The sequence below is a fragment of the Nyctereutes procyonoides genome, unplaced genomic scaffold (genome assembly GCF_905146905.1).
Source record: "Nyctereutes procyonoides isolate TBG_1078 unplaced genomic scaffold, NYPRO_anot_genome, whole genome shotgun sequence".
Taxonomy (NCBI): Eukaryota; Metazoa; Chordata; class Mammalia; order Carnivora; family Canidae; genus Nyctereutes; species Nyctereutes procyonoides.
The window spans coordinates 37,533,769-37,550,042 of record NW_026575134.1 but is presented as its reverse complement, the minus strand read 5'-3'; the positions used below and the strand labels follow the sequence as shown (position 1 = coordinate 37,550,042).

At 40.0% G+C, this 16,274-nt stretch overlaps 2 protein-coding genes across 4 annotated transcripts in view; both read left to right on the top strand.

Moving 5' to 3' along the window:
• Positions 1-8,296, top strand: part of ZFP91 (ZFP91 zinc finger protein, atypical E3 ubiquitin ligase) — a 45,960-nt gene extending 37,664 nt beyond the window's left edge. For both annotated transcript variants that reach the window (XM_055300879.1, XM_055300878.1), the window contains exons 9-11: positions 1,262-1,376; positions 4,061-4,160; positions 4,499-8,296. In XM_055300879.1, coding sequence (XP_055156854.1) covers positions 1,262-1,376; positions 4,061-4,160; positions 4,499-5,009 — 726 coding nt within the window. In that variant the 3' untranslated portion in view covers positions 5,010-8,296. The remainder of the gene's footprint in view (positions 1-1,261; positions 1,377-4,060; positions 4,161-4,498) is intronic.
• On the top strand, positions 6,990-14,793 carry CNTF (ciliary neurotrophic factor). 2 transcript variants are annotated; one of them, XM_055300880.1, is made up of 3 exons: positions 6,990-7,095; positions 9,948-10,115; positions 11,369-14,793. In XM_055300880.1, the coding sequence occupies exons 2-3, from the start codon at positions 10,002-10,004 to the stop codon at positions 11,852-11,854; spliced, it is 600 nt and encodes a 199-aa protein (XP_055156855.1). In that variant the 5' UTR covers positions 6,990-7,095; positions 9,948-10,001; the 3' UTR covers positions 11,855-14,793. The 2 variants fall into 2 exon arrangements, with proteins under 2 accessions (XP_055156855.1, XP_055156856.1); XM_055300881.1 differs by lacking the exon at positions 9,948-10,115 and having other exon boundaries at positions 7,001-7,095.
• The last annotated feature ends 1,481 nt before the right edge of the window (positions 14,794-16,274 follow it).

Here is a 16,274-nt window from a genome sequence, read left to right as displayed (position 1 = left end):
AAAAAAACGTTTTCTTTTAAAAAGGCATAAAAGTGGGTGCCGGGGGGGCTCAGTTAAGTATCTACCTTCAGCTCAGGACATGATCCGAGGGTGCTGGGATTGAGTGCTGCACCAGGCTCCCTGCTCAGCGGGGAGTCTGCCTCTCCCTCTCCCTCTGCACCTCCCCCACCTCCCCACTGCTAGTGCTCTTTCTCAAGTGCACACACTTCTGGGTCAAATAAATAAATAAAATCTTTTTAAAAATAACTAATAACAAGGCATAAGATTACTTTAGTCATTGTGTTAAAAGAAAAATGTCTAAGAACATGAGATCAAATAAAGAATTTCCTTGGAATCTTGGAATAGCCCAGTCTTTCTCATAGTGCTATAAATACTTCTGATATAAGAGATGATTGTACCAACACACCAAAGACACAGATGAATAGACTTTATTTTATATTTTTTTAAAAATAGCAACTCTGAAAAATAAAATAAAATAAAAATAGCAACTCTGACCTGTGATTTCTTAAATAATGTATAAAATAAAAAAACTTCAGGTTTTTGTTTTTTTTTTTGTTCTGGTTTGTTCTTAGTAGATTTTTTTTAAAATGAATTAAGATATAGCTTATACTTAGGCCTGGCAGAAAACATGAAAGTGAAATGCTTATTACAAAACCTTAAGAAATGCCTATTTGATTTTTTGTTTAGCAGCAAGGATAACATGAGACTAAGGCCTTAACTCTCTGATTCTGGCTCTGTGATAATAGTGGTTGCTTCTGTTCTTTCACTGTATGCATTGTGCTGCACTAAGCACCATACAACACATGATGTCTGTATCCTCACAGTTATGCTGAAAGACACTTACAGTTATGTCCATTTTACAAATGAGAACTATAGCTAACAGTATTTAAGCACATTTCCTATCATGAATGATAGACTCAGATTAGAATCCAGTTCTCTGTATTTCCATAGCCTGTGTTCTTAACTGTTGTACTGCACACACACACACCCTCCATATGCAGAGTATTTGATTTCCCTTTAGCACTTATGAGAGGGCGGGGGGGAGAGAGAATCTCAAGCAGACTTCACCCAGCCAAAGAGCCTGATGCCATGCTCCATCTCAAAACCCTGAGATCATGACCTGAGCTGAAAACAAGAGTTGGACAATTAACCGACTGAGCCACCCTGGTGCCCCTCCTTTAGCACTTTTGACTTAGCAAAGGAACAAGCTTTCAGAAAGCCTTAATTTTTAACGCTCTTTATTTTCTCTTACTGTTTTTAGCACCACATTAAGTATCAGCATTTGCTGAAGAAGAAATACGTATGTCCTCATCCCTCCTGTGGGCGACTCTTCAGGCTCCAGAAGCAACTTCTACGACATGCCAAACATCATACAGGTACTCCTTTTTTTTTTTTTTTTTTTTTAAGGATTTTTATTTATTTATTCATGAGAGACACAGAGAAAGAGAGAGAGAGGGAGAAGCAGGCTCCATGCAGGGAGCCTGACGTGGGACTCGATCCCGGGTCTCCAGGATCAGGCCCTGGGCTGAAGGCGGCGCTAAACCGCTGAGACACCCAGGCTGCCCATACAGGTACTTTTTTAAATAAAATGTTTTATCAAGTTTTAAATGCGTTCTACTTTTAAGTATGTAGATTGGTAATGATCTTTTTTTTAATGTAAATTTTGAGAGTCTATAGTCAGGTGTTAGAGAAAGGTTAGAGAAAGGTATGAAAATAAAATATAATGAAACATTTTATAAGGGATGAACAAACTAGGGCTTTTTACTTTTATCCTTTGACTTTTATGAACAGATTAATTTTTTATTGAGCACATATCCTCTATCAACTGTTACTGGTTATCCATCCATTCAGCATCACCAAGTTTGCTTGTATTACCCTTGTCTTATAGCTAAGAAACAAGAGGCTTTACACATTATGTAACTTGCCCTTGGTAACACCGATGGTATTTATCAGAATCAGGATTTTCTAATTCCATTTCCAGTAGATACTTTTAGTACCTCTTATGGACTAGAATTGAGTATGAAGAGAGAGCCTACAGTTCTGTGGTAACTATTAAGTAGCTTCTGACACTTCTGCTACTGCGGTCAGGAAGGCTAGCTACTGAATTATATGTAATCTCCTGTAGGAGCTATTGACTCAGAAAGAGAAACCGAATGTGTCTTCATTATACATACTCTAGAATGATTCCAAATTCCATTCATTTTTAACCACTGACAATCTCCATGCAGTTCAGCTAATGGGAACAAATGAGCCTGGGTGTTAGAGCTAATTGAATAGGTGCCAGACACTGGATTATTACATGCTATCTTCTCAACAGACATAGAAGTAAGACTAGGAATTTCAGTTGTCTCCTACCCAGGGTTATACTGATATATGTACCCTCTCCATCTTTTATTGTATGTGTGACTTAGACAAGTTATTTCTTCTCACTTTCCCTCATCTAAAAAAAAGGGGGGGGTGGGGACGGATAATGTCACTGACATCATGGAGTTAGTTTAAGGATGAAATGAGAGCACGTGTAAATGCTGTTTACTGCGTGAAGCCTGGCACACAGTGGACATTTCAGAGCACCACAATTTGAGCTCAGGCCTGAATCATTGCAAAGGCTACAGTCTTCTCATTGTATAGTGCCACCGCTTGATGGAGAGGACTGTCTCCACTCTGTTCTTTGCTAGGTGCTGCCTTTTCTCCACTCCTCCCTGTTAATTCTGTTTTATTCTCTACAAAAGTAATTTCTGACAACTAGTTTAGACTACGTTAGCTAAATACCACAGGCCTGCTATGACAAACTGTTTTACAAGTTCAGTCCATTCCAAATATTTACATCTGGTTAATACACTTTTATAATGTTATTGTAGTTCTCCTTTTCCAAATTAGTGCAAACAGACGACTCCCTTTGAACATGTGATTGATTTAAGCAAGTGGATGCCCCACCCAAATTTGCCATGCAGTAATGAAGCTGGAACAGGGGACAAGATTTGGGAGACACTAAGAATTGTCCTTGGGTTAAAAGTCCATTTTTAGACCTTGCCTATTTAGCATGTAGAAGATAGCCCAACAGGCATTGGCATCACTTGAGCCACTATTAGAGATGCAGTATCTCAGACTGCCTCAGACCTGCTCAACTACCAACTGCATTTACTGAGATCCCCCAGTTGATTCCTAAGTGTATTCAAGCTTGAGACAAACTTGACTATTCTCCTACACTTGGCTTTAGAACTGTTGGGATAGAGTATAGAATTAAATTGGATATTGTTTGCCTTTTAACTTATCCTCATGTTTTCACTGTGACTATTTGTAGCAATTTTAAGTGAAAGACCTAGAAAACATAGTGGTCGTTTATTCAAGAGATACAGAGCATCCCCTTACCCGCTTCTCTCCCAAACCAAGAGTTAAAGAAATAATTTAGTGCAATGCTCCTTTGGCCGATAGAGTCTACACTATGTTACCAAATTGATCAAAAATCCTGTGAAAATTATGGGTATTTTGAAATGACAGAGGGGAGGTGGTTGAATGTTGCAGAAGATAGGGGTAGGAGAGAATAAGAAACCAAAACAGAAGATATGATTACCACTTTAATCATGGATCACTTTTCTTCTAGGGAATGCCAAATGTGGTGGTGATGGTAGTGGTTTGAATGCCAAATTCTTTATATGTAAGCGTTCAGCTTTCACAATCTGAAAAAAACTTTTAAAGAATAAAATCCAAGGAAAATATCATTATTTACTTATTACTGAGCACTTTATCCAAGAATTAGATTACTGGCAAGATTGAGATTAGGGTTCTAGTTCTCACATATCCATTAAGTTGTTTCTGGTTTTGCTTTGTTTAGTTTTTTAAAACTAGTCCTTATGATACTGAATATATGGACTTTTTAAACAGAAATTGAAAGTGGTATATTTCTTCTTAAAATTTTATTTATCCATTGTTTTATAGATCGAAAACAGTACTACTTTTACTGTAAATGACCTGACTGATCATCTGCTTGCTTACTGTGAACTGGGAAAATTACTTACAGGGATTCTAAGTGGAACACTAACCACATTATTTTTCTTCTTAGATCAAAGGGATTATATCTGTGAATATTGTGCTAGGGCCTTCAAGAGTTCTCACAATCTGGCAGTGCACCGGATGATTCACACTGGCGAGAAGCCATTACAGTGAGTATTTATTTATTGGTGAACATGTGGGTGAGAAGTGCATATCTGCCCTACTTGTGGGTTAGCCCCTATGCAAACAATTTCAGTTGCCACTTCTATTCACTTTTACCAAATCAGAGTGGGACACTACTTAGTGAACTTTTTCTTGTTTCCTTTGTTTTTTAAACAAATAAAAGAAACATTAATTTTCCATCTAGTTAACTTTTTGTAATTTTTCCCAAGAAATGTTACTGACTATTGGCCTATATATGTGACCTCTAAAGTCCTACCCTGACCCTGAAGAAGAGGCCTCTTCATTTCTGTTTGATCAGCTATTATTTCCTTTTCCATCTTCCTAGATGCGAGATCTGTGGATTTACGTGTCGGCAGAAGGCATCCCTTAATTGGCACATGAAGAAGCATGATGCAGATTCCTTCTACCAGTTCTCTTGTAATATCTGTGGCAAAAAATTTGAGAAGAAGGACAGCGTAGTGGCACACAAAGCAAAAAGCCACCCTGAGGTGCTGATTGCCGAAGCTCTGGCTGCCAATGCAGGCGCCCTCATCACCAGCACAGATATCTTGGGCACTAACCCAGAATCCCTGACACAACCTGCAGATGGGCAGGGTCTTCCTCTTCTTCCTGAGCCATTGGGAAACTCCACCTCTGGAGAGTGCCTCCTGCTAGAAGCTGAAGGGATGTCAAAGTCATACTGTAGTGGGACGGAACGGGTGAGCCTGATGGCTGATGGGAAGATCTTTGTGGGAAGTGGCAGCAGTGGGGGCACTGAAGGGCTGGTCATGAACTCGGATATACTCGGTGCTACCACAGAGGTTCTGATTGAAGATTCAGACTCTACTGGACCTTAGTGGAAGGGAAGACTTTGGGCACTGGGACAGCTCAGACTTTGTATTTAAAAGATAAAAAGGACAAAAAAAAAAAAATTTAAAGCATTTAAAATCTAGTAAAATAACTGAAGGGCCTGCTCTTTCCATTGTGGATCACAGCACACACACCTACACCCACCCTCTTCTCCCTCTATTGTCCCCTTTATAAAATTGATGTTGCCTTTACCAAAAAGGAAGGCAAAAAAGAAGAAGCTCTTAAAGTGAGGGTTATCCTCCTCCTCAGTTCCAGTCAGGCAGACTTCCTGCTCACCGGCAGATCCCTTCTTAAACCTGTAACTCTGATGTGCTCTGGATCAGCTTTTAACTCTTGATAGTATATTACTGTCCTCTAAACCCCTTCTCCTTCACTGCTGCCCTATGGTTCTGGCTTCTACCCACTGCAGCACACTTATTCCCAAAGTATCATACACTTCTAATCTCTGGAGGCTGGCAGCTTGACTTGGCACTTTAGGCCCCTTAGGGTGAGCTGTTAAAACAGCACACCTCTCCCACTCACCCCCATTTCCTCCATTCCCCGCTGGGTTTCGGAAAGGAAGGATTCATGGGGACCACCTCCCTCCTTTGTGATCCCAGCACTTCAGTCCCCTTCCAACACCTCCCTCTGGTTCTCAGTGGTGCTTACTAGCATGGAAGCAGGCTCCCAACAGGGAGGGGGCTGCCCTCTACATGGTTTCTCTGGCCATAAGACAGGGCTCTGTATCAGTGAGAAAAGTCCCAGACTAATGGCAGAAATTTGCACTTTGAACATGTGTGTTTTTGTGTTGTGGAACCTGAGATTCCTTATTTATTAACGGAAAGTCTGATTTTTTTTTTGGGGGGGGGGGGTCGTCGTTGCTAGATTTTTGGGGGCTGGGAGAGATTAGGTTATTCTGACATGGGGTCCTTTCTATAAGAGGTACTATTGAAGGCAAGATACAGGATTGAAGAAGCACAGCCAGCCTCTAAAATATAGCTCTCCAGTGGCCTTTAAAGAAAGCTGGTCCTCAGCACTAACAAAATCACTACAGTAGCCTAGTGCTTTTTTGGAAGCCTTTTTAGGGAAGGAAGTTAGGTTTTTGGTAATTAGTGCTCTTTGAGTTTTTAGAGCATTGAGATTTAGGAATTTTGAGGGGATGAGAAGGGTTGTTCAGCGTCTGAATTACAGATAAAAGATTTTCTCTTGTAAATTTATTTTCTTTTTTTGTCCCCATAATTTCTTTCTATACACCTTCCTGTTGGCCCAATTCTGGCCCCTAGCTTTGTTTTTGGTTTTGCTTTGCTTTATCATTGTTTCATTCCAGGTCCCAGTTATTGGAGGACACTGCCATTAGTGAAGAGATAGTCTATGACTCGTACAATTTGAAGTCAAAGAAAATGGCTCTGTTTTGTTTCCTTTTTATAAAAATAATACTTCAGAAGAGGAAAGGCTTCCATAGACAAAGTTAATAATCTGTGGAATATTGGCTTTGGCTTTCACCTAAAATTCTGGAATTACCACATCCATTGAGATAGGGATTTTCTTGGGGGTTGATTGCTTATTACTGGCCATGGGAGAGGCAGGTGGTGTTTTTGTACAAGTTTATAACTCCCAGAAGACTAAAAACTTATTTTGGCAATTTTTAGAGAATTAGAAGGGCAATTTCTATCCTTCTGTGTACCTCACAAGCTGGAGTTAAAGGCTTGCCCTATTCATTGTTTGTCAGAAATGTTGTGATGGCTGTTGGAAAGAATGAAGTTTTGCTGAGAGCAAAATAAGGAACAACTTGTTTTTCACAAACACTAAAACTACAAAGTTTATCAATTTTCTCTTTTATTTTTTCCCAAAAAGAGGGGTAACAAAATGTCATCTCTGAAAGAGGCTTACTTTACACCCACTAGTGTCAGTGGTTGGGATGCCAGGGAATAGGGAGTCAGACACCTACAGTGAATAGACTTAAATGCACTATTGTTTCTTTACAGAGTGTTGCAGATTTGCCATCCCTCCAGTGTGGGGGTAGAAAATGGAATAAGGATAGAAGGGATGTAGAATATGCTTTCCTGCCCACAGTCAGGATTTGGAATTGACTTGGTATGTTGAGTACATTTGAAAATACTGTCAGATTGATTGGGTTTACAACAAAGTTGTTCCACTCTTGTTATAAGTCCATTTTGTACTGTTTGACTAGCTCTCATCTGTACCGCACACGTACCTTATCTTCTCTGTCTCTGTAAGTTGTATTTGCAGTGATGAGTCATCAGATATTTTAACCACCTACACAAAAGCAAACTGCGTTAAGAAAAATTAACGAGATTGAAGGAAAATATGTTCTTCCCATATCACACTCCTCCCCACAAAAAGCAACAAGTTCTAATAACTAGAAACTTTCTGTTCTTCCTGTTTTTTGATCCCTTTATAGGTACCATTTGCCTATAGTTTGCTTCAATAAATTATTATAGCAGTTTGCAGTCAATCTTAAAATATTCTCCATGGACTTTTATCTTTTTTTTTTCCTTTTGAAAAGATGCTAGCACAGTAAAGAGTGGTATAAGTAAGCTGTCTTGTACTAAGCCCTCTCCCCTTTCCTTGTCTGCTTCTCATGTGTCCTTCCAAGGAGCCCTCTTAAAATTCTGCATTTCCTACCCTTAGTCAAATTGTGTTACCTTTTTAATAACTCTCCCCACTGCATATTCTCCATCTTGTGAATTGGCAGTTCAAAATCCTGAAAATGTAATTGACATGCAAGTATTATTTCTGGGAGATGTGCTTCCCCCTAGTCTGTGGTTGCCCAGGGTTATTCTGCATAATTGAGACTTACTATGCTTCAAAGAGTTTGAATAAACACTGGCCAGGATTACTGGGAGTTAAAGAATTCAGGTATGGGAAAGCATCTGCATAGAGCACTTGAACCTCCTGTGTACCTGTTGGAAAAAATATATAAAGAGTCTATTAAACCCAGCCAAGGTTATTAGTCTGATTGTTTGAAGTACCATTTTTCCCCTCCTTCTTTTTTCAGTTTCCAATGTACTCAAGAAAACTGAAAAATTGTAATGGATCAATTTAAAATATTTTATTTCTTGAAAGCCTTTTTTGCCTGTTGTAATGTGCAGGACCCTTCTCCTTTGATGGGAGAGACAGGTAGTTACCTGAATCTAGGTTGAAAAGGTTATGTAAAAAGAAATTATAATAAAAGGGATACTCTGCTTTTCAAATCCTTGTTTTCTCTTAATCTAGGTAAGGCATATCCAAAATAAATATGTAAAGAAGAAAAATAAAAGTTGTCTTCATGGAAGCAACTTGTCTTCCTTGATTGTAGTAAGTTAACAGTTATCCTAAGGGTAAAAAGTTGATGCTGCTGAGAACCCAGTGCCCCCAGCACAGGGTTTATGTGGCAGGTGCTATTACTTCTCTTGGGCAGAATCAGAGGTAACTTCTGACTCATTTTCGTTCTTGATCTCTAATGCTGAGTTGCTATAGGATTCTGTGATCATCTAGTCAACTTGGAAACCCCCTCTGTTTTGTGACAGACTTCTAGAAGAGATGGCCTCATTAGTCTAGTAAAGAAAATGTTAAGGATGCTGTGAGGTTTATGTTAGTCTCATAATGACAAAAACCTTGTTAGCATTTAATGTCAGTGCTTTTTCACAAAACTCAGTGTCCACAACAAGTATTAACTTTCAAAAAAAAATCTTTTTACCTTCTTAAAAGGCCTCCTGTGAGCCACTCACTCCCACTTTTCTCCCCTCCACCCCTTGTTTATTGTTTATGGAAGTTTGCACCTGAGAAGGCATGTGTTTCAATTTAGAGGCAATGTCTATGGCATGAAATAGTGAAGGCTTATTGATTGAGGAGGACACTTAAAGCTCTTCCCCAAGAAGCATCATATTTTAATATACAGGGTTAAGTTGGATGCAACAGAAGAACAATTCTGCACGTGCTCTTAAACTCTTTTGCCCTCATTTCAAAGCCCAGGTCATTCTTGTATGCTGTTAAGGAGCAGTGTGGTATGACTGGGATGAGGAAGAAAAAGAAAAGCATGTTGTCACTTGAGACTGCCTTAAAAATGTTACCCAGTCAGGGTTGGGTGTTTCCTGTCCTTTGGAAGAGAACAGGCCTAAACAGTACCTTCCCCATCCTGTAGCTATGAGGAACGCACCATGATTGAGGTTAAAGATACTTACTTTGCTGATTTTTAATTGAGTATAAATGAAACTACATAACGAAATGATAAAAGTGAAAAGATGCTGTATTTTCAGAGGACCTATTTAGCATAAACTTTGTTTCTTGAACAAAATGTGAAAAACCTAAAGGATGAAATTTCAATGTCAGTGGGAGAATCAGAGACCTATGTTTTGTGCCTGCTTCCTGGATTTTGTGCATATTAGTTAATTTCTTTAAGCCTCAATTTCGTTATGGAAAATATTTATCTCATAGAATTATTCTAAAGATCAAATAAAGGCTTTAAAGCCTTTAGCACAGTGTCTGGCCCAGAGTAGTTGCTTAATCAATGGCAGCTATATTGTTAGTAATAACAATATTCTTGAATACTAGGCCAAGAAGGGAAAAAGAAAAGAAAGAAGAGGACATGAGGAATGCAAGGGAGAGTGATAAACTGATTATGTGTATATGAAGTAGATCACATTAGGCAGGGGTGTCATGAGGATTAGTGTGATAGTGACCTTGTTGCTAAGTGCAAAAGCAAAACAATGACATAAAAACAAGTAGGCTAGGCACTGAGTGGAGGAGAGAGATGGAGGCAGACGCTGCAGGAAAAAAAAGCTGATTAAAAAGGGGCCTTTGATTCCACAGGCACAAAAATCCACAGCCAGGAATTTGCTGCCACCTCTGAGTCAGGCAGGGGGGTGGGGGTGGGGTGCACAATCCCATTAGAAGAGAATGCCCAGTGGATTTAGTCTGAGAGTCACATTTCTTATTTGGACCAGTGTAGACAGAAGCAAACCCAGCTCACTTGTTTCCTGGGACAGTTGAGTTAGGGGATGGCCTTTACAGAGCACTCACCGCTGACCCCTCATCGCCGGGACCTCTGTAGCCGCTCTATCTGGCTAGCAAGGAAGATTCGTTCAGACCTGACTGCTCTTTTGGAATCTTATGTAAGTTGCCTATTTTGCTGTTGTCTGTTTTCACTTGAGCTCTTCTGATTAGCCCCTTAGCATCATGTTCCAACCCCCATTACCAATCATCAAGGCCCTAATCATACAGTCATTCATAGATTGGGCACCTATCATCCGACATGGTTCTTTCCCTTAAACTCCTGTGACCCTGTTTTCTTCTCTAGCCTGTTGAGGAGACATGTTCTTTGAATGAGAAAATAGACATGGTCTTCTGGGTAGGATTGGCTCTATGTCATGGAGGCTATTCCTAATATGATTGCCTACAGTCTGGATTCTACCAGAATAGATTAACTATGGGCCCTGTAAGTGTGGGTTCTTCATACACATTGTTCTGAATTTTTGAGCTATGTAAATGAAAGAATGAGATTTATAGGATTGGGAGAATAACAGCACAAACCCAAAGAATTTCTCCTCTATAGTATTGGCCACCCAATTTTTCATTACATATATCAAGTCTCCATGTATCAAAAGAGAATGGTCACCCACACTATCAAAAAAGGATCCCCTAGAAGATTTACTGGAAACTTAGGGAAGTGTCAAATTGATGAGCTAACCATGGAGTTCCAGATTGGTTTTCTGATGGAGATCCCCATCAGTCTCCACCTAAGGCCTACTATGATAGAAACACTGAAAAATAGTTCTAAATTTAGGTTGTCTGGGAATTGGTTTAGCTTTGTACAGCCTCAACAATTAGAAATCTAATTCTTTAAAGTACCTTTTTTTTTATTTTTATCTTTTTTAACTCATTACCACTGAATTCTCTAAAGTTTTGTCTTCCCAATGAGAGTGGATAATGGAGGAGAGGGGGGTTAGAAAAGTTCTGCAGTGGGTTAATTCTTGGGATTCCTAATAGGCCTGGCCAGTGTCTTCAAGTATGTTTAAAATACTTAAAACTCGAGTACGATTCAAGTACTTGTTTCCAGGAGGGAGTTCAAAGTGGGAAGGAGAAGTTGTAGAGCGTGGTTTTCAACCTTTTAAAATCTAATGAAACCTGCATATTCTCCCACAAAAAGGAAATAGGTAAAGCGGAATGTATAATTTCAGGGAGAATAAAGCCTTCCTAAAATCCAGTCAATGGATCCCAAATGAGTTCCTTTTGGAGATTTTTAAAATTTTTCCAATTTGGATCTCTGACCTGGAAAGTGAATAAGGTCTTAGATGAGATTTAGGGATTAAATGAGAATGTTGGGATAATTACAGAAGATGTGATGTTTTTATGTATCCTTGGCCAGATGAAGCATCAGGGCCTGAACGAGAACCTAAACCTGGACTCTGTGGATGGTGTGCCAATGGCAAGCACTGATCGGTGGAGTGAACTGACTGAGGTGGAGCGACTCCAAGAGAACGTCCAAGCTTATCGCGCTTTCCATGTTATGTTGGCCAGGCTTTTAGAAGACCAGCGGGTTCATTTTACTCCAACTGAAGGGGATTTCCATCAAGCAATACACACCCTTCTACTCCAGGTTGCTGCCTTTGCTTACCAGCTAGAGGAATTAATGATGCTCCTGGAACACAAAATCCCCCCCAATGAGGCTGATAGGATACCTGTCTTTGGAGATGGTGGCCTCTTTGAGAAGAAGCTGTGGGGCCTGAAGGTGTTGCGAGAGCTTTCACAGTGGACAGTGAGGTCCATCCATGACCTTCGACTCATTTCTTCTTATCAGACTGGGATTCCAGCACGTGGGAGCCATTATATTGCTAATGACAAGAAAATATAGCAGTTATCCCTCTTTTCTCTCCTTCGTTATATTTCTAATGGAGTATGCACAGTTCCTGAGGCCTCACTTTCCCATTCTTAAGTTTTGAAAGGTCGACCGTTTTCTGACCCATGAGACCATAGATATTTTCATCAAGCAGAGGTGGAGCCCTGGACAAATGGGCATCCAGGTTTAATCTGGGGTGTGTGTGTGTGTGGTGTGTGTGTGTGTGTGTGTGTGTGTGTGTATGTGTGTGGTGTGTTGGGGCCCTATGGGTGTGGGGGCAAGGGCTGTGTCCTTCCATCTTAGTGTTCTAACCTTTCTACTCACTAAGTCAACTCTACAAGTATTTAACAGCCTTACAGGGTAAACCTATGTTTAACTTACTAAACCTAGATGGCTTTTCTGGGAAAATTGAGACAATGAATTAAAAATCCTGGACTCTAGCCAATTCAAACCCTTGGATAATAAAAAGAAGTAACTAACGTTTATTGAGTGTCTGCTATATGTAGCGATATGCCAGGGGCTTTGTGTATGTTATTTCACAACAACCCTATTGAGGGAAGTAGTGTTATTCCCATCTGGCAGATGAGAAAACAGGCTCACAGAAATTATAACTTGGTCAAGGTTACCCTACTAGCAAATGGCACACTTAAGTTTGAACCCAGATATTTCTCATCCCAAAAGCTATGTGCCCTTCAGTTCAGAGGCCTGATCATGACCCTCTATCACTGCACCTCTTTCCCACAGAGAGTTGGAAAATAGATCCATGTAATCTGTCCCTGACGCTGAAAAAACAATCCCCGTTATATATCCTGATAGATCAGTGGCACAGTAAAGGCGCTATTTTTTGCCCACATTTGGCAAAGATGAGAGCAGTGGAGATCTTAACATTCTGTTTGCGGAAAAGAGTAGACCCACCAATTCTGAAATTGGGAAACTGAGGATGTGCAGTAACACAGCCTGCTTTAAAGCATCCACAAATGTTTTGGGTTGGGCACAGCTCATACCAGCTTACCTCACATTTATTGTGATCAGCAGTGTAGCGATACAGGCACTGTATCCAAGCATTCATGGACAATGGTTGGAATAGTACTCAAGTTAAAATGTCACAAAACTCCTTTACCACACATTCTTTGGACTTAGTCATGTGGATAGGGTGTTTCCAGTGGGAATGCCAGCGATTTTAAAACAATATACAGCACAGCCTCCATGTTTCACAACAAAGGGGCAAGACTGTTTAATGTTCTTGAGAGAGACACAGTGTGAAAGACACCAACTAGTAAATGTGGGCATTAATGGAAAAGGTCATTTATGGTCAGGCCTGTGAGCTAGTGGTGTAGTATAAATCCCAAAGTTCTCAGGTATGAAATTTGACACTCCCAGTTAAAGTCACCATCTTGGATGGAGCACCCAAATCAATTTAGTTTACTTACTTGAAGCTCCCATGCTCATAAGTGAACCATGAATCAGAAAGGGCTAGCACCCATAGGTTGCGTGAGATGGACTGGGGTGACCTAACTAGTGTCTATTTCCCACAAGGTTTTGTGTCCAAAACTCTATGAGGTCAGTGTTAGGAGGACTCTGGGTTGGGTATTGTGGCAGTACAGGGGACAGAAGGCAGTATGCACTTGTGGAAATGAGCTTGTATGCATAGAAGACGTCAATACTGGGTGGAATTGTGAGGCACAGGTTTAAGTGTTAGGGAGTTAAAGGAAAGAGCCCACTGAGAGCCTGACATCCCTTTCTGGAGGAGGAGGAGTTCAAAGGTTGGCTGAGTACCAAATGAAGAGAAATGAGAGACGGAAGAGTTGCCTTGGTTAGAAGAAAGTGAGGTGACAAACATTTGGGTCCCGCTACCACTACAGGTTTATTGTTTGGTTTTATTTCATTTGTAATTTTGGTATATAGCTAGATGCCTTGTCAGTAAATGCATAGAGGCTTATTCCATTCATGCTTTTTCTTAGACTGATTCTTCTGCTTCGAGACCAGTATTTCTCATTGATAAAGTACCTGCTTATTAGTGTGAAGCTCTCAGATTTAATAATCTAAATACTTGTGAAATATTTTAGGCTCTTTCTGTTTTAATGGTTAAAGATGTGACTACATTTCTTAGTGGGGAATACCTGATTACAGACTTGCTGAATCTGAAAGGAGCGACCCTTCCCCGAGTGTGTTTTCATATTCAGCAGATGGGCCAAAGTGGATGTCGGCAGAAGTCTCAAAAGTCAATGGGGGTACAGTTTAAGCTCTACTGAATTACATGTGAAGGAATATTCATATAGAAGAGGCACATTTGAAGCAGCAGAGTCCAGAAAAGATACAACTACTACCATTGAACGGGAGGAAATAGGAAGCTACATAAGTCTCGATGAGGTCACAAGCAGCAAGTCACAAGCAATGAAACTCCCAGCATTGTGCTAAGAGTTGTGTCAGTTTCTTCTTCCAAAAGTTTGCAGTCTGCCTCAGAAGAAGAATGGGGAAAATACTTAGAAAAGTATAGATGAAATAAGGGAGAAATGAGCACTTAGCTCACAGACATGTATGGATCTGAGTGTGTAGACTGCATCACGCTTATCTGAAATGGACAGGACATTGGAGAAGGGACCAACAGTAGGTCCATGTTCTAGGTATGTTCTTAAAATACAGATAGCAATAATGGCAACACTGGAAGTGTGTTTTGTTCTGTTTTTAAGGATCCAGAACCCAAAAGATTTTTTGTCTTTAGACTTTGTTCCCTTGTTTCTTAGGTCTATATATGGTTAGGATCTCTGGGGAATCATTTTTATATACATGTAAACTATAGTTGCATAATATACAACCATAAAATTTATATAGAATGTATAACCTATAACTATATAGTGCTATATATACATATATATTTGTGTGCATATATACGTACATGGCATGTATATATATATGGCATATATACATATAAAAGGCATGGATGTAGTTCCTAACTCGTATTTTGTCAGAGTTATTTCTTCTATCCCACAGCCTGTAGAAAAATCCTCTGTGAGAGAGAGATTCTGTTTTCCTGAATCTGTTAAGGAATTGCATATATGAGAGTTGATAAACTCTTTTTACATTGATTTAAGAAGATTATTTGGAAAAAAACTTGCAAACTGGCACAAATTCACAGGCCAAGCATCCAATAAAATAAGCTTTGAAATAGGTTTGAGGGAAGTGAGAGTTTATTTAATAAAGTCATAGCCTTGGTATTGCTGTCATTTCAGCCTGCTGTGGATTTAGGCCCAATGGATGACTCACTGTTGTGACCACTGGTCAAACAGGCAGAGGACAAGTAAATATTTTAGGGAAATGTATCTCTGAAGTGGTTTAGAATGACTTTATGAATCCTCAGCTCCTAAGTAGCTGAGCACCTTATCTCTCTTAATACTAAAGAGTAAAATAGAACTGCAAGATGCAAAAGGGCTTCCACCAGGGTGAGAAAGTGATTGGTAAAGAGGAAAAGGGAAAAAAGTTTGGATATCCCTTCAGTTGGTTTATAGTGTGTGCACGTGTGTTGGTCACTAGACAATGTTTAGGCCACGGCATTTAAAAAGAATGGTTTGGCCTCCTGCCTCATCCCACCTCTGAATGTTCGTACATTGAAAAAGTGAAAGTGATAAAAAAATTTCATCTTTTCACTCAAAAGCCTCTATAGAGCTCTAAAGCCTACAGATACAGTAAAAGTATAATTTCATATTTTGGTGAAATATTTGTAGGATATGTGGTAACATCCTTGTGCATGTGATTCATATATTACTTGGATCCATCTGTTTTTTGGCAGATAGAAAATAAAAGATGCAAGAATGGCTAACAATAAAGATCTCGCCTCAGCAGGACCGTGAGTTGCTTCTTTTATTTCTGCATCTTTGGATGAGCAAGAGGAATTTCAAGTGATTTCAACATTGGATGAAACGTAATCCTCCCAGCCAGGGCCAGGCTCAGTGGAGCGTGCCGGGTGAATCACCATGATGCCAGGCCACCGGGAAAATCTCCCAAGGCCAGTCAGCCTAGAAAAGGTAGATTGCTCCGTACCTGCCAGCTAGCCTGCAGATGAGACAGATTTCCTTTTGCACGGTTTTATTTCAAGTATTTGAACCCCAGTCAAACTTTTGGAGGACAGCAAAGAACCCCAATTAGCCTATTTCCAGTCTAGTTTGAAGGAGGAATCTAAGCTGGGGAAGGTATGAAAAATGAGGAAGAGATGCTGTATTTTTATCCACAGGTTCAAAGTTGTATGAATACTGCAGTTACTTATGGCAGGTAGTCTCATTTATCCTCTGAAATACTACCTCACAAATGAGGGAAGTGAGGAGGAGCCAGGAACTGCGCCAAGTCCCACCCCCAGCACCTGACAGGTTTGGAGTTTTAGTTCTGGCTCCAAGACCAACTGACTACATACACTCCACTGCCACGAGCCACCTAGCAATTG